At 44.9% G+C, this 26072-nt stretch overlaps 2 protein-coding genes across 9 annotated transcripts in view; one reads left to right on the forward strand and one right to left on the reverse strand.

Annotated features, from left to right (window-relative positions):
* The window catches only part of LOC126563177 (synaptic vesicle glycoprotein 2B), a 383950-nt gene that overhangs the window by 224312 nt on the left and 133566 nt on the right, over positions 1-26072 (forward strand). The window lies entirely within an intron of this gene.
* Positions 1-26072, reverse strand: part of LOC126567907 (disks large 1 tumor suppressor protein) — a 42270-nt gene that overhangs the window by 11517 nt on the left and 4681 nt on the right. For 7 of the 8 annotated variants that reach the window (XM_050224283.1, XM_050224315.1, XM_050224299.1 and 4 more), the window contains exons 2-4: positions 24227-24358; positions 22220-22341; positions 17712-17861 (exon numbers count right to left, since the gene is read on the reverse strand). In XM_050224283.1, coding sequence (XP_050080240.1) covers positions 17712-17861; positions 22220-22341; positions 24227-24358 — 404 coding nt within the window. Of the gene's footprint in view, positions 1-17711; positions 17862-18005; positions 18164-22219; positions 22342-24226; positions 24359-26072 lie in introns of those variants that run through there. The other variant, XM_050224324.1, reaches the window with a different exon arrangement.

Genomic DNA, 26072 nt, shown 5'->3' on the forward strand with positions numbered 1-26072 from the left:
AGGGGGTGTAGAGTGAAGTGAAGATAAAAAAGAAAGATGTAGTAAGGCCAGGTAGAAAGAGAAAAGAAGAAGAAAAAAAGAAAGAAAAAGAGAGAGAAATTTAAATTAAATTTTGTGACAAAAATCTGATCTGGATTGGGATGCGCTGGCGTTGGCGGAAGGAGGGGTGCAGGGTTGTTGAGCGGAGATAAAAGGTAAGTGAAGAAGAGGATCAAAAACAACACGCAGTCAAACGGTCAAATGCACAATCCACGATGTCAGGGCAGTCAATTTCTGATAGGCACACTTCGCGGAGGGTAGTGTTGCTGGAGGGGTTATTCGCTGATGTTTGCCGAGTCGGGCACAGGAACAGCAATTACAGCACAAAACAAAACAAGGATTAGGGCAAGGCATTAAATAAACACATAACTCGGTGTCGGGAATGTTGGATGTTGGTGGGGAGAAGGTTCTCAGCACAGATGTATGACTGTTGGAGGACTTCCTGTTTTGATCCCTACCACTTCGAGAGATCTTGGGCGTATCTGGATAGTAGATAGGACTGCCATTAATGCTCTGACACACTGTCTTGGATGGGCTTCAATATCCGGTTGTCCTGATGTGTTAAAGACCCGAAAGTCGCTAGCGTTATTGGTGCTACCGGATCATGCAGCCATTGCTTATCACGTTACGCCTGTCCCTAAATCGTTATGCCTCGGCTAGACGCGATAGTTTCCACTTGATCCGCATTGATAACCCGCTTGATCACGCTCTATGCCCGAGAGGGTAAGTTAGAACCATCCCGAATCTTCCAACGAGGGAGACCCACAACTTCAGCCGCCATTTTTTTTTAATATTTCGTCTTACTCTCTCAAATCACAACCATCTGTGATGCTGTGTACAATCTTTTCTTCCGAATCGCGGGACTTTACTTGCATATTCTGAATGCAAAACTTGTCCCCAACCCATTCGTCCGCCTGGTTGTTGGCCTGGTCTCACCGTGGTTGTGCATGTTCGTGACTCAAAATAGACACGCTTAGGTTTTTGACGAGACGGCAACGGGTATTACCGGCATAAACCTTCGATTAACCTCCAATTTTCTTTTCCACATAAGGGACACATACACCCCTTTACTTTATGCGTTATGTGTGTGTATGTGTGGGGTGGCGGGTTTAGGGTGTGTATTTTAAAAGAATGGTGCAGCATAATCTCGGCTGCTAATGACTCACAATTCATCCGGTCATTCGACAACCCAACAGTTTGACTCACACACTGTTTGGGGTCAACATTTTTTGGGGTAACACGCCCGCGCAACACCGCCCAGCCATATGTGCGCATGTATTGGCGTTTCTTTGAGCAGCCATGTCTAAAAATATGCGGGTTTGCCCAAAACTCTATGCAAATTGTTACCACCGTCAGTTGAGAGCAGAGCAGCGAGGGAAAAAAAATCCGTCAAGCAATCCTACAATCAACTCGTTTCGTTTTGGTGTGCTGATCACTTTAATATGCGGAATAGCTCCCTCGCTACACTATCTGCTGGCATGTTTTGCCTTTTCGCGTATTGCTACCCGCCAGAGAGATGCGGCGCAACACAGTGGAAAACGCAGAGAATCAATTATACGTGAAAGGATTTTATGAGCAGTGTATCTCTGATTCATCATCGATGCTGCTGGTGCAGCAATAAACGAAACGGCAAGCTGTATCTTAAAGCCATAAATAAGATGCACATCTTTTTATCCATCTTCACACACCTTGCATGTCAATAAAAATCAAACAGATTTACAGATTTATTGCTGGCAATGCGAGGCAACAACACGTCCGAAGACAATTCAATCTGACACACGCGAAGGGCAGACATATTGCTAATTCGATTGGGTTGCGGGCGTTTTTTACAGTCAAATTGCCAACACAGATCACAGCCGGCTTCTACTTGGCTTAATGACCCATTAGGTCAAGCTGACTATTAAATGATTTTCTGAACTTGCGCTGATACCATGCAGTTGGATAGTCAGTCCCCGCGTACCGGGGGTATTTGAACCTTGATCCTACCTTGTAAAGACCGATAAATTCAAATACAATCGTCTTGATAAAATGGTTTGTTGGTTAGACAATTTATAAAGACTGTACGTCTTTTTCTTGACATATTCTACTTAGTTCGATTATCTATTTGATCTGATTTCTGAACCGAGCATACATGCTTGTCAGGTCCTCTTGTCCTGATGCAGAAGTCTTTGATCTAGACCCTCACGTTCCCTTCTTCTTCTCTTTCTGCTTATTTGACTCTGCCAACCTAGAGAGGTTGTCTTGGAGGTTGTACTGAGTAGCTGAATAATAAGTCTTGCGCACGGGGACAAAGTCTGGACGAGACAGAATGTCCCGACAACCAAGACTCCTTTTAACAATGTCAGCGGACCTATTCTCAAGACATCAGTAGATCAACAGAGCTGCTGGCGAGTTTCAATCGATTGTGAGAGCTCATCTCAGAGCTCATAGAACTCGACAACGTCTACATCTTCCTGGAACCCTCAAATCCTCGTCGTGCAAGATTCTGCTGATTAAAGAGAATATTTTTCTAACATTTTTATTCGCTCGCTATACGAAAACCTCGCCAAAAGAGGTTGACCCATTGATCAGTTGATTCTAAAATAAAAATTACTCAAAAACTTGTTTTCTGCATTCACCACACGCCGTACTTTATGTTATGTGTGCGTGTGTTCTATTTTCAGATAGGCCCCCGCCGCCGATGTTGTTGATTGGTTTTGTTGATAGTATAAGGGCTGTTTGTTGATCGTTGGTATGGTTGATTTGTCGCACACAAACACATTTGCACCAGAAAGCACCAGCGTTCCACACTCTAGGTCACGGTTGATGAAATACAGCGAGCAGCAACGATAACGATTATGAATAACATCATCCTTGAGCAATTCTTCAAATTCTACCATTTAACACCACCGTGACAGACAGTCTTAGCAGCAACCAGCATGATTCACGCTTGAAAGTTGGAATGATTGGCGATGCGAAAAAAATTTAAAAAAAAGACTGAAGATTGACTGAGTGAGTGTAACATTTTTATCGATATCGCACACCGGACTTTATTCCTTACGCTGGCTCCAAACCTCCGCCATTGGATCCAATTTTGCAGCGAGCTTATAAAATATCAAAAGCTCTAGAAGTGAGTAGGAAACGATAATTGGAAAGAACAGCGTGAAACATTGCAAAAATCGAAGCAGAACTACTCCACTTCGATGGGTTTTTTTATGGTAATTTGTGTTCCTAGACCATGCTCACGTCATGATCCGTGAAGTTTTAAATCCCGACAGTGATGTGCCAGTCAGGGAAGATATGTGTAAGATATTTGATTTCTTAGGATTGTTTCTTGACATTAAAAAAAAAACACACACACATTTCTATCATCTTCAGAGCCTTTATCATTGAGAGTAGAATCTCTGGAACTCGTTGATAAGTTGAATTTCGAGCTCTGCGATCCTGCAAAGATCAGAGATATTGCTTCTTTTGCTCCATAAACTTGAGAATTGGTCTGCCATTTTTGGTTCTCTAGACTTCAGTATTCCGCCATTGCTCCAAGTTGGCCTTAGGCCTTTGCATATTATTTCTGGATTTCTTGACTTGATGATAAGTCCTGCGACATTGCTCCTAAGTTGTTGAAGCTGGATTTCTTGACATGATAGTCATGCGACTTTGCCACGAGTTGGATTGTTGGAAATGCGGAGCTCTTGGTCAACTATTTCTGGATTTCTTGACTTGATAGTCAGTCCTGCGACATTCCTCCTAAGCTGTATAATTGGAGCTAGACTTCTTGCCTTTAAAACCGACTGTCAGAACTACTTACTAACGAAAAGGAGCAGTTTCTTGTTTGCCATACCAGGCTTTTAACAAAAAACACAAACACAACTAGAGACCCAACCATCGCAGACCTTCGCTAGTGGCCATGAAGGATACTTTCGATGTAATTTTTGCTGCTCCTCTTCTTGTTCCACACAAACACACCGCATTATTGTCATTTAACCCTCTCGAAACAAACCAAAAAAAAAAAAACAATGGAAAATGGTCATGAAACTCACCCCTCAGCTCGTAACTGAATGGAAACAGAGAAACCAGAGTTGAAACACGCAAACGATTCCAACCCATTCAAAAGCGAATGTGCTGGCTAGCGAAAAAAAAAAACGGGGGGAAAAACGAATTTACAACACCGGCTCGCTCTCTCTCTCTCTCTCTCTCTCTGTCTTGGTTTATTGTCGTCATTTTGACTTTTCTGCCCGCATTCCACGGCATCGTCATCATCATCACCAGCATGAAGGTGGCTGGTGTGTGGTGCCGAGTGAAACCCAAAACCGTTCGAATGACTTCTGCTACAGTCAGCCAAGCACACACACACACATGCACATGCACCCAACGAAAATGCACGGGCGCATGCTAATGGGTGACGCATTCCTTCTTCACATATGCGTGCCATATGTGTGCGCACGCACAAGCGGGATTTTTCTTTTCGGGATTTTTGTTTGCATCTACCGTGGGGGGGGGAATTGTTATGCTTTGCCCGGTTTTTGCAGGATTTTATTAGAATAACACAACAACAAAAAAACACCTCCGCAAAGTAAGAAAAAAGTGCATTTTGAAAATTGATGTCACCACCGAGAATTTTGCCTAAATGGTGCGCGCGCGCGCACATACGTTTGATAAATTTTCCGTCGCGAAAATGTGTTCCCAGTCTTTGGCCAGAGGCCACTAAGCGATGCGCACAGCACAACAGAGAGGCTTAATTGAAAGTTGAGCGCAAAATGAATATTTGTTTAAAACGATTTTTAATAAAATTCTCTTGTTGGTTGTAAAAATCGAGCAGTCGGTGCACCAATGCACCGGCATTGCCTGTTACTGGCCTTCCCTTGTCCATGAAATTGTTCCCCTTTAGTGAGCCGCTCCGGCTGGGATTTGAACCCTGGGTTCGCTTTCGATGTACGTTTTTGGGAGCAAAAAAAAATCGTAGCTCGCTCAGGCTGCGTAGCTGCTCGAACTTATGCTCGCCTAACGGGGAACGGTACCGAACTGCTCGAATCGGGTTCGACTACGGTTACGCGTGCCTTTCTGATGATGATGGAACGCGATCTCGCAGACATGTTCAATGTTGAACATTTCTTCTTCTTTTTTCTCGCTCCCATCGCATAACTCGAAAAACCCGGCATATTTTTGGGGTGCTGCAGCACCGTATCTTGCTGGTGTGCGTGCAACAGAGTTTCCCTTGCGCTTTGTGTGTTTGTGTGCGTACAAGGGTTAGAAAGGCGTAACGAAAGAAGACGGGTGCGCATAAAACACACCAAAAAAAAAAACCTTTAAGCGTACCGTAATGTTGCACGCACACACACACACAGAGCACACACGCACATTCCCTTTTCTGGTTGATAATGGAGAGTTCTTTTTCAATAAAATTTTTTGCGCCTTTGGTTGGTTTGTAGCCCAGTTGTATTGATGGTTGATTAAATTGGAGCCACATCATTGTCACATTCGAGACGCAGTGATTTGATTGGATGCATTTCTATGTTGCTCGCTTTTTTGTGTTCATTTACGCCCCGCTTAACGGGACCACTACTGTAACCGTGCACACACAGATACACACACGCACTTCTGTGGAACACAAAACATCAGAGCGAACGAGGCGAATGTTAGGCAACAAAACAATACCTCGCGCTAGTGCGCCCTGGAAAAGGGATTTTTTTACACACGCGTACAGAACACAAATACACTCACACACGCACGTCGGAATGCACATTCTTACACTGGTTTAAGATAGATTTTTTTTCGCATATTTTTAAGTAAGAAAAGCCCTTTTTCCACCCATTCAAACTTCTAACGAAACATCCACAATCCAGTCAACACGCACACACACTCACACGTACGCATTGGCAAACATCGTTAAGCCTAAAGGGCCGATTTGACACCGATTCTGACAGGCGCATCAGTGAGACGGTTTACATTTTTATGATTTTATTTTCCACCCATAAATACACACACACACACATACACACAACCGGAAAAAACAACTTAAGTAAAATATTTTTCAAATAATCTTCATATAAGCAACAGGGCAAAAAAAAGGGAAACTAACGTCACACGCATAATCGCATCACACGTCCGCAAACGACAGAGTCACCACACGACACGCACTCTACCCATAAAATTTAGAGAGAGAGTGTGCAGGCACGCACCGTATAAGCGCGCATAAACACACACACACGGGCGCAAGCGCGCGCGCGTACACACACAGCACCGCCTGGAGAAACGTACGAGGGAAAGCACTACCCCCTGTGCGGTCGATGCTTGAAACAGAAATGCCGAGTTGCAGTCAACTGACACGAATGCGACCACCGGCACTCAGGAACTATGGGCTGGCAACTAGTCCGCCCAGTGCCAAGTGTGGAACATTGGTGTGGTGAATTTCTACCTGCACTCTCTCTCGATCACACACACACTCTGTCTCTCTATCTCTCTCTCTCTCTCTCTCTCTCTCTCTCTCTCTGTCTCTTCACCACATTTCCACAAACAAGGTACCCTCGAGCATTGGGACGCTTACCAGCTTTAGCATCGCAGCGCGCAAATTTAACGCATGCGATTTGCTGTGCGACAGGGTCAACGCGAAACTTGTGCTGGTATGGATAATTTATTTTTATCAGCAACAAATAAGTACAGATCGATCTGATTGGGAGGGCTGGAAGGGAGGTGTTTAAGCATCTGCCAGATTGAAAGAACGGTTTTTTTTTCTCCAAAAGTTAAAGATCGCTCATTGTGTTCCAGCTGTTTGTTGCTAAAACTTCGTAATCACCTTTTTGGAGTGGATCCAACCGGTGGTGTATCGTATCGAAGTCCCGTCCCCATACTGATTATCCAGCTACTGATAAAATGATGTCAACGATGCTAGGAAATAGCGGGTCCCGATCTTGATAGGCTAACTTTGATACGTTCTCCAATACTTGCTGGCAAGAGGATATTCCCAAACCTTCAACAAACAGTTGTAAATGCAGAAAGATTCCTCGGACATAGGACCGACTACGGTGAGCCGAAATGCATCCCTTATCGACTAATTATCCAACTACTAATAAAAAAAACTTAAGTACGGACGTTCCCAGATCTCTCAAGATCTACTGGAGCTAATGTAATAGTGAGTGGCAGTGAGTTCACTATTATAGGTTTGTGCTAGAACAAACACTTCCCATAAAACACATGGTTCCAGCTGTTTTGGAATCAAAATTCAGCCCACCCCTACATTCTTTGAGCCGGGTGGTGGATTTTACGTAAGCGCAATCCTCTTGCGCATCGACATCGGGTGCGGAAAACTTATTCGCGCCCAGATGACATCAATGGTTCGAAAATAAACCAATGATTTTGCTTCGAATCGCTAGTAGTTTACTGATTATTTGGTTTGGTGTGTTGTGTTTTTTTGTTCTACTTCCTTTCAGGCCTTCATTCACTGTTCCGTTTTCCCGGTGGTGGTGAATTAAATCATAAACTTTCACCAGAAAATCACTCTTCCCTAGGAAGTCTGGTGCGGTCCGAATTTTTCAGATGATTATTTTTGTATCACAAGTAGTGTGACGTAGGCGGTAATATGAAGTCATATTCGCTCTCTCTAGAAGGTTGTTTTTTGGTAGTTTTATTTTAAAAAAAGCTATTTATTTTGCGATTAATTGTAAGCCAAGTGACCATAGTGCGGAGCCGAAAATCGCAACTGGAGCAATATACACGATCGACTTGCGTGAGAACGTAACAGCCCGATAGGTCTGTGCCCGTTTCCGTCTCTTTCGCACACGCCCAACATCTTCGCGGCTGGACCCCGCAACCCCGCGGAGGAGTCGGCCCGTCCACGGGTCTCGCGGTATTTGAATCGACCGTTTACCGGTTCCCGGTTCGCATCTCGCATTAGAACTGGTTTGTGTGATCGCAGTAAAAAAAAAACGCACACACGGACCCATATTCCGGTTTACCATCAACGGTCTAGGAAACCACCAGAACAGTGCTGTATGTGGTTGTATTTCCTCTGTTTCCCCCCTTTTGCTATGTAATGCGGTTTGTTTATTCAAGACTTTCGTCACACATCAGCAGTGCGGATAGGCGGCTACCGGCACGCCCTTACACACCTTGCGATAAGCAATCAACGCATGTTCCAGGTATGTAACCGTCCCTTCTACCCTTGACGGTAGCACAACAGCATAGGAGTGTGAAAAATTTTTACTCTCATTTCACAACGTCTGTCACACAAATAGAGACAGCGACGCACAAGGCACCGAGCGACCGAGTCACGTTTTACACGTTGGATGATTCCCGGCCTGACATTTCCACACGGCCGGTCGTACGCTATGCATAAGGGCGATTACGTTAACGTCACGGTACCGTGGACGTGCGAAGATGTACCATTTTTGTTTGTTGGTCATATATTACGAGGCGAAGTCACACAAAACCCTCACTGTCACACTGGAAATTGGTTGGAATTGCTAATTTTGAATTGAACCACCCTTATAGGGACCGATCGCAAATGACAGGTGAACGATAGATCGTGCTAGAAATCTATGAATCTGCATCTTCGCAAGAGTCTTCGCATTCTTCATATAGAGAATTAGCTTTCTAGACTAACCCTGATTCATGGGCAGATCGGCAGAACTCCTCGCGCCATTTAAGAGATTCCACGAAGTACAGGACACAACAACCGGATAAGATGATCTCTCTCTCTCTCTCTTTCTCTTTCTTTTGTCTCTCTCCCCAAAGAGTCGTCTGCCAGGGTCGCGATAGTCGGCTACCTGTCTTCATGCGGCTTAAACCGAATAACCGATCCGACACTGGGGGAGGGAACACCAGTCTGTCTCACTGTCTGCCGCACCAGCAACACGCATCTCTTCCTGACCTTGAGCCTTCAGTCAGTGCACCCCACAATACGCATGTGGTTAAGGCAGGTCAAGGTAAACAATGCGTGTCAGTGTGTGTGTGTGTATGTTTACAAAGCCTGTTCAGATACCTGTCCGGATAGGAAGGATATCGACCAGACTCGTTGAAGACAGATTCAGATGCTTTTTATCGCAGTATAGTTGCGAACACTCATGATCTTCTTTTTCTTTTCGAGTTAACGACCTCCTAGGTAATGCCGGCCATCGATTGGCTTACTAGAGGCTTGTTGACGGGAGATCCGGTGGTAGAGGCGACAGCGGCACCGGTCTTCATACGGCAGAGAAACAGAGTTAAAATCCCTTCCCCGTAGTGAGGACTAACTATCTAGTTGCGTGGTATTAATAAGTATAATAATGGCCGGCGCGACCTAGTAAGGTCATTAAGCCAAGAAGAAGACTGCGTAATTTGATAGTCAATCCTCAACTACGGAGGAACGGTCTAAATGGGATTTGAAGTACGAACCTGCCGAGTGAAGATCAGCGTCGTTGTCAGTCTCTAATGATTGAAGAAATTGAAAAAAAGATTGTCTAGAGCAAATGATCACATGAGAAATTGGCTCAAATCTATTTTCAACCGATACTTCTTGTTTGAGTCGGGTCCGCATCACCCAGACAACAATAAAAACAAAGCCCTAGAGTTCAACGCTCCGCTTTGCAAGCTGGTGTAACACCTGATGCTATGCAACGCCTATTGCTTGATGCCGCTTTGATCGCTCCAGCATGCTGTCGAACAACATCCGGAAGTGGAGACACGCTCAAAGATGGATGCAGTTTGTTTTGCTAGACACACATCAAAGACACCCTCTCTACCCAGGGTGCAATGCACTTGCACCGTATGTTGAAAAAGGCATTACCAACGGAAGACTAAATATAGGCTCGTCTCGTCCAACATCGTCTAAGCGTGTTCACAAACCAATTCCGACGCGTTTTATTGATTTTTACCCGTTCCGAGACAACGCAACGCTGATTCGTGTTTGAGATCACGAATGGGAAAATAATACAAACCCAATCAAACAAAACGCTTCACGCAAGAAAATATGGCCAAATGGTACATCGCGGAGCCAAAGGACCAGTCGATGATTTGCACATCATTGCAAGCATTTACCATTTACACCGTTTTTATTATAGCTTCACCCCATGCTTCAATCACTATGCCCGGGCGTTGGTGTACACGCCCGGTACGGTCTTGCGACAACCTTCCATGTTTTTCCGTTCGTTCAATCGCATCCCACATACACATAGTGAGACGGAAACGATCCACGGGACATCAGCATTCTCGAGCAGTAAAATTTAGATACGCTCGTAAAATCTTCGTCAAATCCTTGGCCCGACAGACTGCAGCGTCAAGTGCAACCGCTTGCTTGGAGCAGACACACGAATCACAGAAAAATGAAAATTTTGTGCAACGCTTTCCCAACGGTCGCTGAGTTGATCCGTGTCAGCCAGCTGGCTCGTCGAAAACTCTGGTGGTATAAAAGAGTCGTAAAATGAATCCTCCAGCTCCGTCCGCAAAAAAAAAAAATAACGCATTCTGTCAACACTCGGCAGCACCACGGGCCGGCTGCCACTTGAGCGGTGGTTCATCTCCGTAAACAATCAAAATCCAGCTCCACAATCCATGTCGAACGTACGGGATTTAACCGTCTCCGTGATTTTCATTTTTATTTTAAATCACAATCGACCATTATTGATTTGTGGAACCGGTGGAAACCGGTTACGCCAAGCAGCCGGGAGACATCGGGATAACCTTGCTATTTCTTGAGCGGTGTAGGGTAATTCGTTCCAGCATTTTACGACATAGCACCGATAGTGGTTTATTACACCGGTAGCATTGTACGTGATGGGGACTGCATGACTTAATGCGAATGCAACGCGAATCGAATTGCCCATCCGTGCTACTGGTAAGTTTATGGCTGTTTAAGTGAACCGACAGAACTACTTTGGAACAACCTTGTTAAAACCGGGCACTAATGGCGGCCCTTTTATCGGGAGGTACACAAAGTGTATCACCGATCGTTGTGCAATAATTAAGATTGTTTTGATTGTTTTGACAGGTAGGTCCGTATTATATGTCACTTTTTATCTGCGTAGGCCACCCAACAATGCAGCGAGTACAGTGACGAGTATGCAAAGTTGTACACTTTGAAGTTGAGCGCTCTACGTTATGAGTCGGGGCTCTTCTATTAAGCTATCCATAAAGAAGTGTAAGTCTAGCAAACTTTGGACCAAATATAGTTGAGCGAGGTACTCTGATTTGAAGTCAGTTGATAAAATGAGGGAAACCTTATGATATCCCCCCCTTCACCGACTTTTTTCCTTCCAGATCTTAGATCCAGATTGTTCCCTCGTAGTGAGGGCTAGCTATCCGGACGGACGGCGGTATTAACAAGTCTCGTAAGCCATTAGATGACCGACAAGACCTAGCAAGGTTGTAATGCTAAGGAGAAGATCCTTCCGGTACAAGATACGGATAACGATAAAGCTGCCTGATTGTCATGTGCATTATAAGGTCAGACTGGGCTGTCAGTTGACTTGGACTGCATTTTTATCGGAGAGTCCTTGTAGTGCGAAAAACAAAAAATTCTTCAGCAGTGCTTCCTCGACTTTTTGTTTGGACGTATACGTTGGGATGAGCTACAGATAGGGGACCTTAGAAGTCTTCGAATATTCTTCTATCACCAACAAGAGAGAGAGAGAGAGAGAGAGAGAGAGAGAGAGAGAGAGAGCGATATTGCAGATAAGCAGAAAAAAACTACAATTTGAACAATATCTTGTGTGCAACACTGTGCAACGTCCACTCGACCTTCATCATTGAAGTGCGACCTTACTCTTATCGGGTCGTACCGCCTACCAATCTGCTTTTAATGTGTGGCCGAGTGTGTTGCTACTCCAAGTAACATGCACGAGGAATGTGGTAGACTCACATCGCGAAAGACATTCCTGCCTAGACAACGGGAAGCGTTCACGTTGCAGGTAGGGGGACTGCCAGTATGAATGAATCCCATTGTACGGCAGATCGTAAAGATTTGATTGATGCGCACGGCAGTCCCCATTACTGGTGAGGGGTCTCGTATCTCGAGTGAGTTGTACTTGTAAAGTTCGAACCAATCCAATATCCACGGCGCCCGTCTTCAACCAGAACACTCCAACGCCAAACCAGGTTTCACCACTGTCCAGGAACGGGATCCCAAGTACCAAGTCTTGCCTCCCCCTAAACGACTGAGGAGGAGGCGTCAATATCTCCAAAATAAACCAAACAAACGCCAACAGCCGGTGGCAGCCGGTAGGGTGTTAAATTTCATTGCAATATCTACCCCAAACGCTGAACCGACAGTGCAGAGGCTTCATTTTTCAACCCGATTCCGCGAACAGACTAATCGTTGGAACACATTTCAATTTTATTCCTCTACCGCGCCTGCTGCTCGTGCCGTCGCCTGCACGGTTAGTGCGTTTTGCAATTCTTCTCGCGTTGCCCTGCTGTTTGGATATTCTTGGGATGCTTTCCCTACCTTAAAGGGGAAAGAAAAATAGGACGAAACTTGCACCCATCGCGTTTTCCAACGCGAATATTTAGCACCTCACTCTCTCCCATACCCTGGTTGTGCGCAAACTTTAACAACGGTAAACAATCAGACACTATGGTCTGCAGTATATATGGCGCATCATCCCGAAAACTCACGCTCCCAAACGGGGCCATACTGTTCACTACAAACAATCTGCCAAAAACGCGATGCTTTGTGCTGATTTTCCCCATTTTCTTAACGCAGCTATTAAATTTGCACGCGAGAACTATAAAAAAACACATATAAAACAAACTTTACCAACTGGTAACGGGCCAACGATAGCACAACTCGTACGCTACGATGTGCAGAAAGCTGAGGATCAACACAATTCCCTGAGAATGGATGAACTCAGGCCAACACTCTTCCCTCGATTGCTCGCGGTACAATAACGAACCAAACAAAAAAATAAAAGGTTTCCTCCCCAGAAATGTGCAAACAAATGTATGACAGACTAAACTGGTCAGAGCAAAACTAAAACAGAATACGCCATTCTTGCACTGAAAACCCTAATGTATCTCCCAACCTCATCAAACATTGTACGCGAACGCAAACGATTAGAATGAGAAGCGAGAATATAAGCTGGAACAAAGTTGCCGACACGGTTAGAAATCATAAGAGACTTATAAACGAACAACTAAACTACAGGGAAAAAAAGGAATCCTGGCTCAGGATAATGCTATTAAAAACGACAAAAGTGCTGTAAAAAATGGCCGAGATGGGACGAAAAAAAGAAACGAATATGAAACACAGAAAGAGATTAGCACAAGTGATGAACAATAGTGCACAATACTAAACTTCAATCTCGTTAGTCGTCGCCGAGTCGACACGTGAGGGAAAGGATGGCCGAGAGAGAGAGAGAGGCAGAGATGCAAAAAAAAAGACTGCAACAACGAGCAATACCAATGAGAAAAGTTTCCATTATGATACATATAAACTCGGGCTTGATGATCCTCTGTGCTTAGTTTTCCGACTCGTTTCATTCCATTTCGCATTTTCGTTTAGCTCTCTATCATGCAGCTCATACTAATTCAGGGATCGGCAAACTACTATCTGTTCTATTCGCCGAAAATTCATTTTTGCTAAAACTTTTGGACAATTTATACATATTCTACCAATATTGAATTTTGAAAAGAGAGGCGAGAGATCCGAAACCTCTTTAAATAAGAAAAGAAAAAAAGTTGAATTTTTTAATTAAATAAAAATTCGCTAATATGCCTTTAAATCGTAATTTTAATGTTCATCAAAAATAATTTATTTTTTCAAAAGGAAAAGTACAAAAATGCAGTAGTGATGGGCGATACGGAGCGCACCCACGATGTCCCGCAGCTCCGGAACTAATTTTTTTACCCGAAATCGATCCGAATCGATAAACCCGGCTTCGGAAGCGGTTCTATTTATTTCTGAAGCCTGTTTTCCCATCACTACCCTCAGTACTCTGGTAGAAACTGTCTATTAAATTTTAATCCTGGCCATCCATCCCGTGTCGTAGCAATGGGTTAAACTGAGTCAATGACTGACTTATTTCGACTTCTCAGAAAACATCCATAAAGAGCTCGCTAAACGAGTGGGATGTGAGTTAGCTACAAATTTATCGACTCACAAAATATTTACTGGGAAGTTTACAAGGAAGGGGAAAAATGGTTTAAGATACTGAACAAATTTGTGGCGATAAAAAAAAGTCACTTACACACAAAACCGGAACAACGGCACCGTTTTTCACCCCGCAGGAACGGGGTTCAAATCCCATCTGGACTGAATTCTCCGCAGTGAAGAGTGACTATCCAACTACATAAAGTATAATCACGATTTCTAAATGACGTTTCTATTAAACGGATGACGTAAAAGAGCTGATTCTTGATATGATTGATTGCTTACATTCAAAGCAACTAGCTAGTGCATTGAAACTATTTTTTTTCAATAGCGCCTGTAAAAATGCGAGGCATTTCCGACGAAAAGCGCAAGAGCATTGTGCACAAATGATGCTCGACTCCAAACATTTCACTAAGACAATTAGCGAAATCGGAAAATGTCAGTAGCGGAGCCGTACGAACCACCATCCGAAAGTTTCGGGAGGAGTCCAGCTTCGAAGATGTGTGGCGAAAAGTGGCAGAAATCCTGGTTCTGTCTATCAACAGTTGGAGCGGGAAATAGCAAAAGCGCTGAAGCAAAAGAAAGGAAAGTTCCATTCGCGATGTGGCTCAAAAACTGGATCAAAAACTACATCAAAAAGTAACTTCCAACGTGCTGGGGCACGATTGAAGTTGACACCGAAACGGAGCACAAAGCAGTCCGCATGCGTTAAATATCGGGCTCGGAAGCAGTACGACAAGCTGTGCTTATGTAAATTATGACTATAAAACTGTTCCGGGTAGTCAATACTACACCATGCCTTAAAGCCGGGATGTCGAAGAAGTCGACAAATCTATAATTCTCGAAAAATTCGGAAAAAAGGCGATGGTGTGGCAAGCCATTTGCGAATGCGGGATGATGTCCGAACCGTTTGTGATAACGACAGACGATGAGGACCGATACCTACAACCCGGGGAGTGTTTGAATCGACGTTTGCTGGCCATGATGCGAATAAACATAACCAAGGCACACTTAAGAAAGCATTTTAAAGCTGCGCAGAACATCGACAGTTTTCAAGACTGGAAGGAAGTGTCGAAAATCGTTCGAGACAAGTCTGTTTATCAAACCACAGAAACTGTTTATCAAATAAACATTCAGTTTGTGGAACAGGTTCTAATTTTTGTTTAATTTTTTTATCGTGCTCATACTTCCAGGGGGCACCAGTTAATGGTCGTTTAACCGAGAAAGCGAAGAAGAAGTCCGACAAGACTTTCACAGGAAATTCTAGTGACTCGCCCGAAACTGTACGTACTGTACGGTACTTCCAATACTGCTTCCAAAGCCTTCAAGAAGGATACTAAGCGTCCGGTTGAACTCATTGGTAGCTGACTTGGCGAATGATTTGAAACATAAATATATATAGATCTCTGGATATGTGAGTGTATGTACATCCCTGGATGACTAACAGCATGGAGTCAAATCGTGCTTTACTCGATGAGTCACATCGAGTCACATCTCACAGCTCTACTTAGCGTGTCCCACTCTAGTGTGACAGCTGGCGCTGGTGGTACTCGATTTCTGAGGACTGAGTATGCAGTATTGTAGTTTACAGTACTGACTATATTGTATTAGAAAGACCTGTCAGAGCCTTCGGCGGTGTTTTGGATAAAAATGAGGAACATACATATACGAGGAATTCCATTTTGAAGGCCGTGCCGTTTAAAAGTAAAAAAAAAAAAGATCTTTTAAATCCATCCAAGTTCTTCTTTAGAGTTGCATCCCTAAAACAAGGAACTCTCCTTTGAAGTGTACCAAAATTTGTGTTTTTTTTGTTTTGTTTTTTGGTCACAAAACCCACAATACTAACACCCAAATTTCTGTCAAATGCGAACCACTATCGCGTGTGTGTGTGTGTGTGTGTCGGTCGCCAAGAATGGTTTATACAGTTTGATTAGAACGCAGCAATGAGTGCTTGCGCTTTTAACGCTACACTGGCCCTGCTGATTGTGTTATTTTTGGGGCGTCTTTATTGTTATTCACACGCTACACAGCTTAAATTGCTCGTAAAGCGTGCTACACCACGGGTGTTGTTGGTACCGAATCATGGGGTTGTGGGGGCGGTTGGTGTTTGGTGTTTTGTTACTCAGTAAATCGAAACATTTTTAAACATTGTTTCTTTGGTTCCTTTGATGGCCGGTGCAAGCAGCACACACGTTCATTCTTTGCTTCAACTTTTCTTTTTCTCGGCCTTTTATTTTGTGTTTCTGTGTGTGTGTGTGGGCTGACTGGCATACCCTGGCCGAAACTTTGATGATGAATTATAAACGTTTTGTTGGCTTTTTCTTTCTCTTTTCTTCCCTTCCCCCCTTCCCCCCGCTCTCCCATTCACTCTCTTTCGCTTGATTGTATATTTTCGACTCGAATTCTAACCCCGTTCCGTTGCCTGGTTTAGCGCCCAGACCCAGGCAACTGTCAGGGAAGAGTAATTTCTTTGAATTATTCCGTTTTCTCGACCATTTCACGCTACGGGGGCTTTAGCAAACCTGATGCTGCGTCAGTACGGCGAAAATACTTCACTCTGGTACATGGCTTGGGGCGATGGATGAATTCGTAAAAGTATTGTTTGATGCTTCATCCAAACGTTTGTGACGTTCACTTCATGCTGTTATTTGTGCCCTGTTGTTGCAAAACAATTCCTGACAAACTAGAACAAACAGTGAAGGATAACCCTTTTCTTCGGTTTTCCAATATTTCCAACTCCCTTCCATTTCTGGTGGATATGCTCCTTTTTTTTCGATTCGCATTCGCATGGTGGTAGAGAGAGGTAGTTTAAGGGTGTGTACTTACTTGGACAAGCTGGTTATCGTATGACAAAAAGAAGGATGCAGTTGCTTGTTTCTTGTTGCTGTTGCTAGCTTTTGCAGCATCAGGATATGTTGGTCGAACAACGTAACTCATAATCAAACACAGACGGCAAACAGAAAACCAATACACACAGAAAACACTATGTTTAAGTTGCGACAAACAGTGGCGATCCATGCAGTTTTACTACAGGCGGATGGGCGAACGGGAATCGGGTCTGCAACGCTAAAGCTAAGGATTCGGTTTGGCTAATTCTCAAGTAGGGACTTATCACAGAAAACGATCAAAACTGTGTTAAACTGTGTGTTTAGGTGTGTATGTATGTGTGTGAGTGTGTGTGTGTGTGTGTAAATATATTTTACTTGTATGTTCCATGGCTAATTCGAAATTCATTTCAGAATGAACCGTATAATGAACGTTCATTTCGTAAGTATCCAAAGCCAGTGAACACTTTCTAAGTAATTTGGTCATTTGTTTTTCTATTGCTAGAATTACTACCAGACTAAAGGAGCTCAATAATTTACCTCACAAACGAAAATCTACACATTTAGCTCTTAACTTGCCTACACAAATGGAATTAAACCACGATCACACTAAAAACTTGGAACAGTTTTCGCTATTGTGCTAAACAAAAAAAACTGAAAAATATCTACTATATCTATTAGTCTGTAAAAGGATCTCTAAATCCTTAATTAACACAGCCACAAAGCACACTAGAAACACAATGGATCATGCACATACACACACACGCACAACGGAAGCGAGAGGGAAGGTTGGCGATCTAACGACTCACTTTGGTTGTCGTCAGCCGGGGCGACGGTAACTCAATGATCGGCTGCTTATCCACCTCCTGCTGGAGCTGAAGCTGTGGCGGTGACTGCTGCTGCTGCTGCTGCTGCTGCAACTGTTGCTGCTCCTGTTCCTGTTGCTTGATGCGGTTTGCCTGATTGGGAAGAAACGCAAGTTTACGATTAGGACACATCGGTTTACAATAATTTCATACTCGTTCAGCCATTTTTTTTTTTTTTTTGGTTGTTGTAGATTTGATTTCCACCCCAATCGTTTAGGAAGGAACGGGCTTACGTACACTCACTCTCGACTTGGCGGCATGGTGCGGCAGCGGAATCGAGTCGGTACAAACGGTGTACCGATCGCTCGGTTTGTCTGTACGGCGACGGGGCGACACGTAGGACGATATCCGGTGCCGCGAATGGCGAACGATCGACACCCAGTCAATCATGGTTCGCAAAGCGTACGCAACTAAGCACTGGCTAAGTAATCAACACCGGCTGACATTACGCCCAATAGTTCACAAGGACTTTCAAGTTTGTCTGGTGGATGGGTATTGATAGAGAAATGGTTGATAGATAGGTTGTACGGAAGGTGGAAAAAAACACAACTCGGTTTATCTTGAGATATACCCTGTTTGAGAGATCTCAAGAACTTCGGAACTCCGAAGTACTAATCTCCAAAAAACACTTCACGTTACTTTTTTATGGCACAAAACAAAAATGGCGGATCTCTGCCTGCCCAATACTGCTCACACTTGCAGCAAATCTTCTATACCAAAACAAGATCACCCAACAAGATCAAGTTAAACACAACACTCCAACAACCTTCACGGACATTAATAAGCAAACTAATGCGACCTTACAATCTTCCGTTCCTTCACGGACAGTATAATTTCATTCTTTATCACATCCTTTACCAACCGAACGAAACCACGTGGCCAAAAATCACCCCACTTAGATAGAGCGATAGAAGCGTAGGCCACGACACGACACGAAAGCGGAAACATTATGGGATTAATAAAGTAAAAATAAAACTAGTCTTTACAGGCAGCAGAGAACTTCTGCTGCACGCGTCGGCTGTAAATCGCCCAAGTCCTAGCTGATGCCCTCGTGGAGCGCACGGTTGTCCGGGTTCTTGGCACACGAGAGCTACACTTCACGAGTCCACGCCAGGACATAGGTTCGATAAGAGGTGCCGCTAGCGACAACAACAATGTATACGCGCACGTGTATCAGAGCCACACGATGCCTGATGCCTGATCAGCATGCGAAAACCAAAAACGGAAACGTTACCAGGTGCGAAATCGATCGATAAGGATCCCACCAAACCAGCAAGAACAACGGTTCCCAACGTGAACTAACAATAGTGACAAAATACAGGGAGAAAACCCCCAAAAAAACAACAGAACAACAGCAACAAAAACAGTAAAACAACAGTTCACAAACACAAATCCGACTACACACGCGTCCGCGGTCCAAAACAAATCAATCTCAACTAGTCCCGTGTCCGCGCCCAGAGTGGTCGAACCGAGGAGAGTCGCAAAACTTGTTGGCGTCCGCCAGGGGGCGCGCACCAAAACAGTGTTGTGTCTCCCGGGGGACGCTACGACACCGGGTGCCAGAGCTGAATCGAAGAAAGCAACTACAACAACAACAACAACAACAAAATGAAGAAAAGGGGGGTCAAAGCAAAACTCGTGTATGATGATACTACCCCAGTACAGCAGGTTGCAAGAAGAAGCCACAACAACAACAAATGCTCGATCCTCGAGAGATCACGTACGGTCGACCGTCGAGAGAAAGAGCGAACCGTGCGAACATCAGCAGATCAGCTTTGCGTCCGAAATTAAGTTACGGTTACTAAAAACGCACCCGAAAATTTCCCCCCACTGCGGGGACACGGGCATGGGGTGAGCGTAGCTAGGTTACAGGATGCTGTTGATGCTGGTTGCGCTCGAATTTTTTGTTGTTGGGCGGAGAAAGTGGGAAGCGGTGGTAGTAGAAGTAGTAGATAGAGGTTGAAATCAACACGATACGTGGGTTCAGAGTGTGTGAGAGATAGAGCGCGAGCGTATGTATCTGAGATCGTAAACCTTCACTGACAGCATTGACCAAAGGCCGAAAAGATGGCGGCCGCGAAGCGAAGAAGAGAGCTCTTTGGGTGTCATCTACTCGGATGCCACACTATTATTCTGCTTCGCTTAATATAACCTTCGGCTACCTACACGGCTATACACGATGCACGACCATCGGGATTGATACGATCGGTACACCCAGGGAGAGGGCCCATACACCGGTGAGATCGTCCATCTTTGCAAGCAGGCGGTGCGCGGTTCGCTGTGTTTACGATCCTCTGCCGATAGAAGGCAGCATTAAAGCATGGGCAGGCCCCGCATGTGCTAGCCAAATGTGCTCATATTTCACACCGTTTTGCAAAACGATTCACGATGTATCCCACACCTACTCCTGTGCCAAAACGGGGTTATATAGGGGGTTCATCACAAAATGCCGCTTACAGACATATGGCATTTGGTAGGCTTGCGTTTCGGGGCCGTAAAGGTGATTGTACGGTTACCGGATAGCGTGTTTGTGCAGCAGCACCAAGCGGGCAAACGATCCTCGGGAAAAGCAGGGTTCGGCAAGATCAAACTTGGGACATCAGTTAATTCAGTTTTGTATTACTAACTGTTTCAGCTGCTGGGAAAATTAAGTCAACTAATCCCGAAAGTTTAGATAGAGTCCTCTCGACGTAGATATTGCCCTGCTTTATCGAACCTATTTTTGCTTTAATTTATCCAGAGCTAAATAATAAGACCCTACTCTTCAATCCGGATGGGATTCGATACCGGTCCATTCTTGTTAACAAATGTCACCGCTAACCGCACCAAGTCACCGTACCCATTACCTGCCAATCAATATTAGCGAATCGAACAAAAAAGGATTTGCGTCGTTCAACCGTTCAATGGAAACTTTCGCAATTGGCAAAACCCAAATGAATGGCACTTCTGAAGCTTGCAGAACCGCAGCAGTTGCCGACGCTAATTAGTTTAATTTGAACTGACAGAGCAGTAGCAGCGCTGTGTACCCCGGTGTACCCGCTACTCAGCAACGAATCACGAATAATTTACTGTTGCTGGTCAACCCGATCCCGTTGACTAATCCAATTTGCATCAACGTTAGCATTTAGCTGTACGATTCAAAACTTTCAAATACTGTTCGCAAATTTGCCAAATCACATTACGTACTGCAAATCACGAAAGTAATTGGACTATTTTTTTTTAAGTGATTGTTTGGGCTCGAAAATGCCACATATTTTTTAAATAATAATTCGTCTTTAACTTTAAACTTTAAAAGTATACCAAAAAATCCTATAGGAAGGCTTCAGTTTTTTTTTTCAATGTGATATGATTTTTTTTATGTTTATAATTTCTAAACTATCTCTCGTTTATATTTCAAGAGCCTCGTTAACATGAGCTTACCTTGTCTTGTTTGGCTTCTTTGCTTCTTTGCGAAGTAGGTTTTCGGCTTGTATTTAATTTTAGGGGTTTTTTTCCTACACGCTCGCTAGTTTTGACTGACAGTTTGCATGGAGAGCAAAGCGCATTTTTATCTCGAAATGTCAAAACACATATAAAAGGGGACTTGGGTCCTTTTAGACACCAGTAGCAGAAAAAATCATACCTCTTTGGCGCGTGAACTGAAATATCTCTCTCTCTCTCTCTCTCTCTCTCTCTATTCCTTTCTCTATCTCTCTCACTCTCTTTGAAAAACTACAGCTTGAATCTCATCAATCAATGTGACCGATATCTCTTTTTTTCAAATAAAAATCCCTTGCCGACCCCTGGCGAATCAGTAGTAGCGTGATTTGTTGCTGTAGGCCCCATAAAGCAACCCTGTAGAGTGCAGCGCTAGCGTTACCGCTTGTACTCTACATGCTCGACCAGAGCTGTTCGTCGATATAGGATAGACCCCAAAAATATCTCGCGCCAAATCCATAGGGTGCGCATGCAGGCCAGAAAAAAAGTGCAGGATGGTGCCCTTGGGGTAGCGCAGGATGCAAGCGGACAGACATATGAGCTTGTTATTAATTTGCGGCTAGCGAAACAGCTTAAATAATGACCAGCAAGACCAAACAGAGGCCTGCTTCCACTCTGCTCCACTTTTCCTAGCTCGCCTAGACGTCTATCGTATTTTGCGCGATCTCTGCAACGGGCGGCTAGAATAAATTGCCCGTGCCCAAATGGCGAAGGTTCCCGCATTACCCTTCTGTGCCTGATGCTGTTACCGTTCTAAATTTAAAACAATTGCTTCTGCTTGGGCAGCTTGCGTGTGGCGATTAAACACCCCTACATCCCCAAGAAGCAAACCTATCCGAAGCGAGCTTTTAAGCGAATGTACCGAGTAGCCGTGATAACTATAACGTGGGAGAATGTACAGTAAGAACAACAGAAAAAAAAACCCCTGTTCCAATTTCACGTGTAAGGATTCCCATAGCGCTTCCCGTACTTACTTCGTTCGCCTTGATGGCATTGTCCTGTTCCCATTTGCTAGCGATCAGTAGTGTTTCTGCCGTCTTCTGCTGTATGGTTTTCGATTCGTCCAGCAGTGTCAGCTCGTAAAACTCTTGTATATCTGCGAGTGGGAGGAGAAAAGTACAAGAAAACGCTTGTAATGCCGGTGTGTACGGATGTCGGAATAAGGGGAGAGAAAAAAGAAGCTCAATGAAACGATTAAGTTAGGATGATGAATCGTTGTCCTTTCCATCTACAGCAGAAATATAAATTCATCCAACCAACGGCACACACACACACACGCACGCGCCGCGTAAGCGTATCGAGACAGTCAGTAGTAGGACTACATCATCTCAGACAAACCGGCGTCTATTTGACCTTCTCTATACCGGTTCCGATGACTGTATTTTTACGACCGTGCATGAGTGATTGTTTCGATCCTCTGCTGGATGTTGATGCGAACTGAACAGCGCAAAACTCCTATTCCTGGAAAGTTTTCCCCACGGCACACACGCTCCCACATCTCTCCAACAACAGTCGATCCAGTCCGCCCTTTGCCAGGGCAGAGCTGGTTGTGGATGCGGTATTATTGGGAAATGTAATAGGACTGGAAGCAAAAGTTCCAATCATGACATTCAGCGCTGTCACAAAGTCTTTACCATCTCTCAAAAAAAAAGCTCTCGTCAAAGACTCCATTGTTCGCATGATGTTGGATGTGGGATGCATTGAAGGTGTATTTTCTTCGTTTTTTTTTTTTATTTGCAAAATCTAGGACACGTGCAAACTACCCTTTACACACCGCTCCTTTACAGGACACGAACAAAATGGCCGAGCAATCGATAGAGGCGAAGGCAGAAAAGCTCTAACGACAAAAAAAATGGCGTCTTCCAGTGTACGCCTTTCGGAGAAAGATCTTCTGCACGCCATTGAGACAGCTCACCAACCCCCCCCCCCCCCTCTCTCCCCCTCCCTCACACACATTGATTTGATGATTCCAAAAAAAAATGGAGGAAACGAAAAGCCCATAACAATTCGATGTGCCTTGATGGTGGAGGCAAAACGAGCAATATAGAGCAGCAATCAAGCAAGTTCCTTTGCATCTCATTTCACGGGCTAAATGAAAGATTGAGTCAAGTCGTTTGGCAGCGAAACGAAACTGTCAAGTCACACAGCCACATACACGCGCGCTTTTCGCATCCCATTTTTTCGCACACGATAAGGCACGCGGGAAGCAGTGCATGCCGCCACGCAGGGATGTGTGTGTGTGTGTATCCGTATTTCCTATTAGCTGGCCGAGCTGAAATGTCGAAGAAATTGGAGCAACATTCCGGGGGGTTTTATTTTTAATGACGCAAATGAAACGATGGCCGCAAGGTAGGCGATATCCCCGGGATATTCAGGGCAGCTGGCCTGAACAGGATGGTTCCGAAAGCTCGCAACTAAACTACGCGCCACAGTTTACCCAATTTCCGCCCACCGCCTCGCATACGTGGTGGTGGCCTCGATCGGCTTGACCAAACCTGATGAGGTGGACCGCCTGACGTGCCTGTAGGAGTGGCAGGAGTCCCTCTTTTCCGAGAGCTTTGCCAGAGACCCTGCCGCTTTTTTGCTGGATCGTGAGATCTTCTGGACCGTCGGGGTAGTCTCAGCGTCGTGGTAGGGATTTCGGTAGCGACGACGACGTAATGGTGTGCCTCTCTCTCTCTCGCTCTCTCTTTGTGTGTGTATACATACGTGTGATGCAACCTTCATCGAACAGCAGCAGTTGCGCTTGCACAAGCTTCATCTTGCTAATTGTGAGCTATAAATAGCCTGATTGTTATATCTGCGAACGCTGTACCGCTGTAGACAGCGAACAAACCAGGCTTGGCTTCCATTATGGCGTACGCCGCCATACTTACCGCCACACAATTGGATAAAACTGAAACAGATTTCGCAAATGTGGACCGTGCTGTGTGTCCTTTGCTGGCGCGCTGAAAGGTAGGGCTACGGTAGGCTACACTTACCCAGCAGTGCCTGGAAGAGGCGCGATTTAAATATCCTGATGACACGTTCGATGGCGCTGCGTAGGGCGCGGTCCTGCGGTGACGATAGACGGGAATGGTAGTCCTCCAGCAGCTCGAGCGCCCGGTGTGCCTCTACAGGATGGCCGAGAAAAGAGAGAGAGAGAGACATAAAAAGAGTGAAGTTAATATACGGATACAGATAAGCAAGACAACCTAGACGACTGAAGGACATTAGCGTTCTCATGATGAGATGTAAGATATAATACAGGACAATAAAGCAAAAAACACACTGCCACACACGCACGCGCAATCTAAAAAGCAACACAAATAGCTAAACGCTCAATTAACACGCATTAGAAATCGCACCCATACTCCCGGCAACACCTGTCATAATTCATATCGTTTAATGTGTTCGGAGTTCTATTTTCGGTGACGGACACCCTGCCTGCTGCCGCAAGGCCTCTCGCAACACCTTCGTTATACTGCCCAAGGCCGGCTACAGTAAGCTAGTTTGTGCGTTTTTTATTAAAGTTTACCTTCCTGCCCACAATATCACGAACACAACAAAAAATCGGTAAGGACACGCACTAGCTTCCAGTGTGTTCTACACCCAAACTCTCCGTAGTGCGGTTTTGTTTTCGATTGCGTGAGGTTCGGCCATTTTTATTGCCCGTATCTCATCTACTTTTTTGTTAATGCTGGTCATGTTCTTGCTTGCCTTAGTTTAAGCAAGCTTCGAGGAAAGGGAGTTGCGATTTGCGTACCGAAAATAGAACCGTAACGGCAAGGGATTGCTGCTGTCTGAGCGTGTTTTTTCTCGATGTACCGAACGGTGAGGTAACTCCCAAACCGTTAGCGCTGGGCGGAATGGTCACCAAGCATTGTACGAAAATGGCGGTCATTTCGTCTGTGAAAACTAGAGCGCCCCGATAGTGAAGGCATCGGAAACCGCACCCGAAAATAGGAGTGGGAATCGGAGAGCGACTCCCAGAAGCGCACCAGAAACTGCATGATAAACGGAAAGAAAGTTATTTTTAAACGCTAGCCAAGTTTAAGGTTCGGTGATGTTCGCTTCGCACAACGCGTCACTCTAGCGGTGGTTAGACGTGTGGGGCCCACACGTATGTCTTGACAGCGTGAGGACGCTCACCGCATTTTTTTTTTCTTTCGTCTTTTTTTCAATCCCCGCAAGAAGCGTACGGCGGGACGTGAAATGTTGCGGCACGAAAAGCAACACGTAGCGTGACAAAAACTAGGACAGTCCCAGCAATTCTGTGGTGGACAGGTTAATGGGATGGGGGGGGGGGGGGGTCCCATTCAACCCGTATCGAAGTTAAGGGTCGTGTAAGGTTTTTGGTGAAGAGTAGGGCATCATAAAAATGCTTCCAAAACATCCCATAGCATCAGGTACAAAGGTAAGGTTAGGTTTCGGATATCGATTCCTGTGGCCCTCCCATCCATGTGGGTGGTGTCGATTTATAGACTCGAGCTGCTTGGCCGTTGGCGCCGTACGTATGCCATGAAACATCTGGAATCAACAAATCAGCTCGGGGAACCCTCTCGGACACCTCGTTCGCCATGACGCTTGCGGACCGCGCCTCTACTCCCGAAAGGATCTGCTTTGTTGTAAACGTCCAGCGGTGTACGTTTGCACATGTCCGACCTGGTGGGGAATGGGTAACCTGAATCGAAAACTATCACTGTTCCCCCCCCCCCCCTCCATCACCCCGATATTCGCCCGTGTCCGTTCGTGTGGTGATGACCCGCACACCCGATGGTGGGATCGATATCAGCCATGTTATTGTGCCAGATGCTGTGAAATTAACCTTGTCGGAAGTGTGGTCTA

Source organism: Anopheles maculipalpis, chromosome X, assembly GCF_943734695.1.
Source record: "Anopheles maculipalpis chromosome X, idAnoMacuDA_375_x, whole genome shotgun sequence".
Taxonomy (NCBI): Eukaryota; Metazoa; Arthropoda; class Insecta; order Diptera; family Culicidae; genus Anopheles; species Anopheles maculipalpis.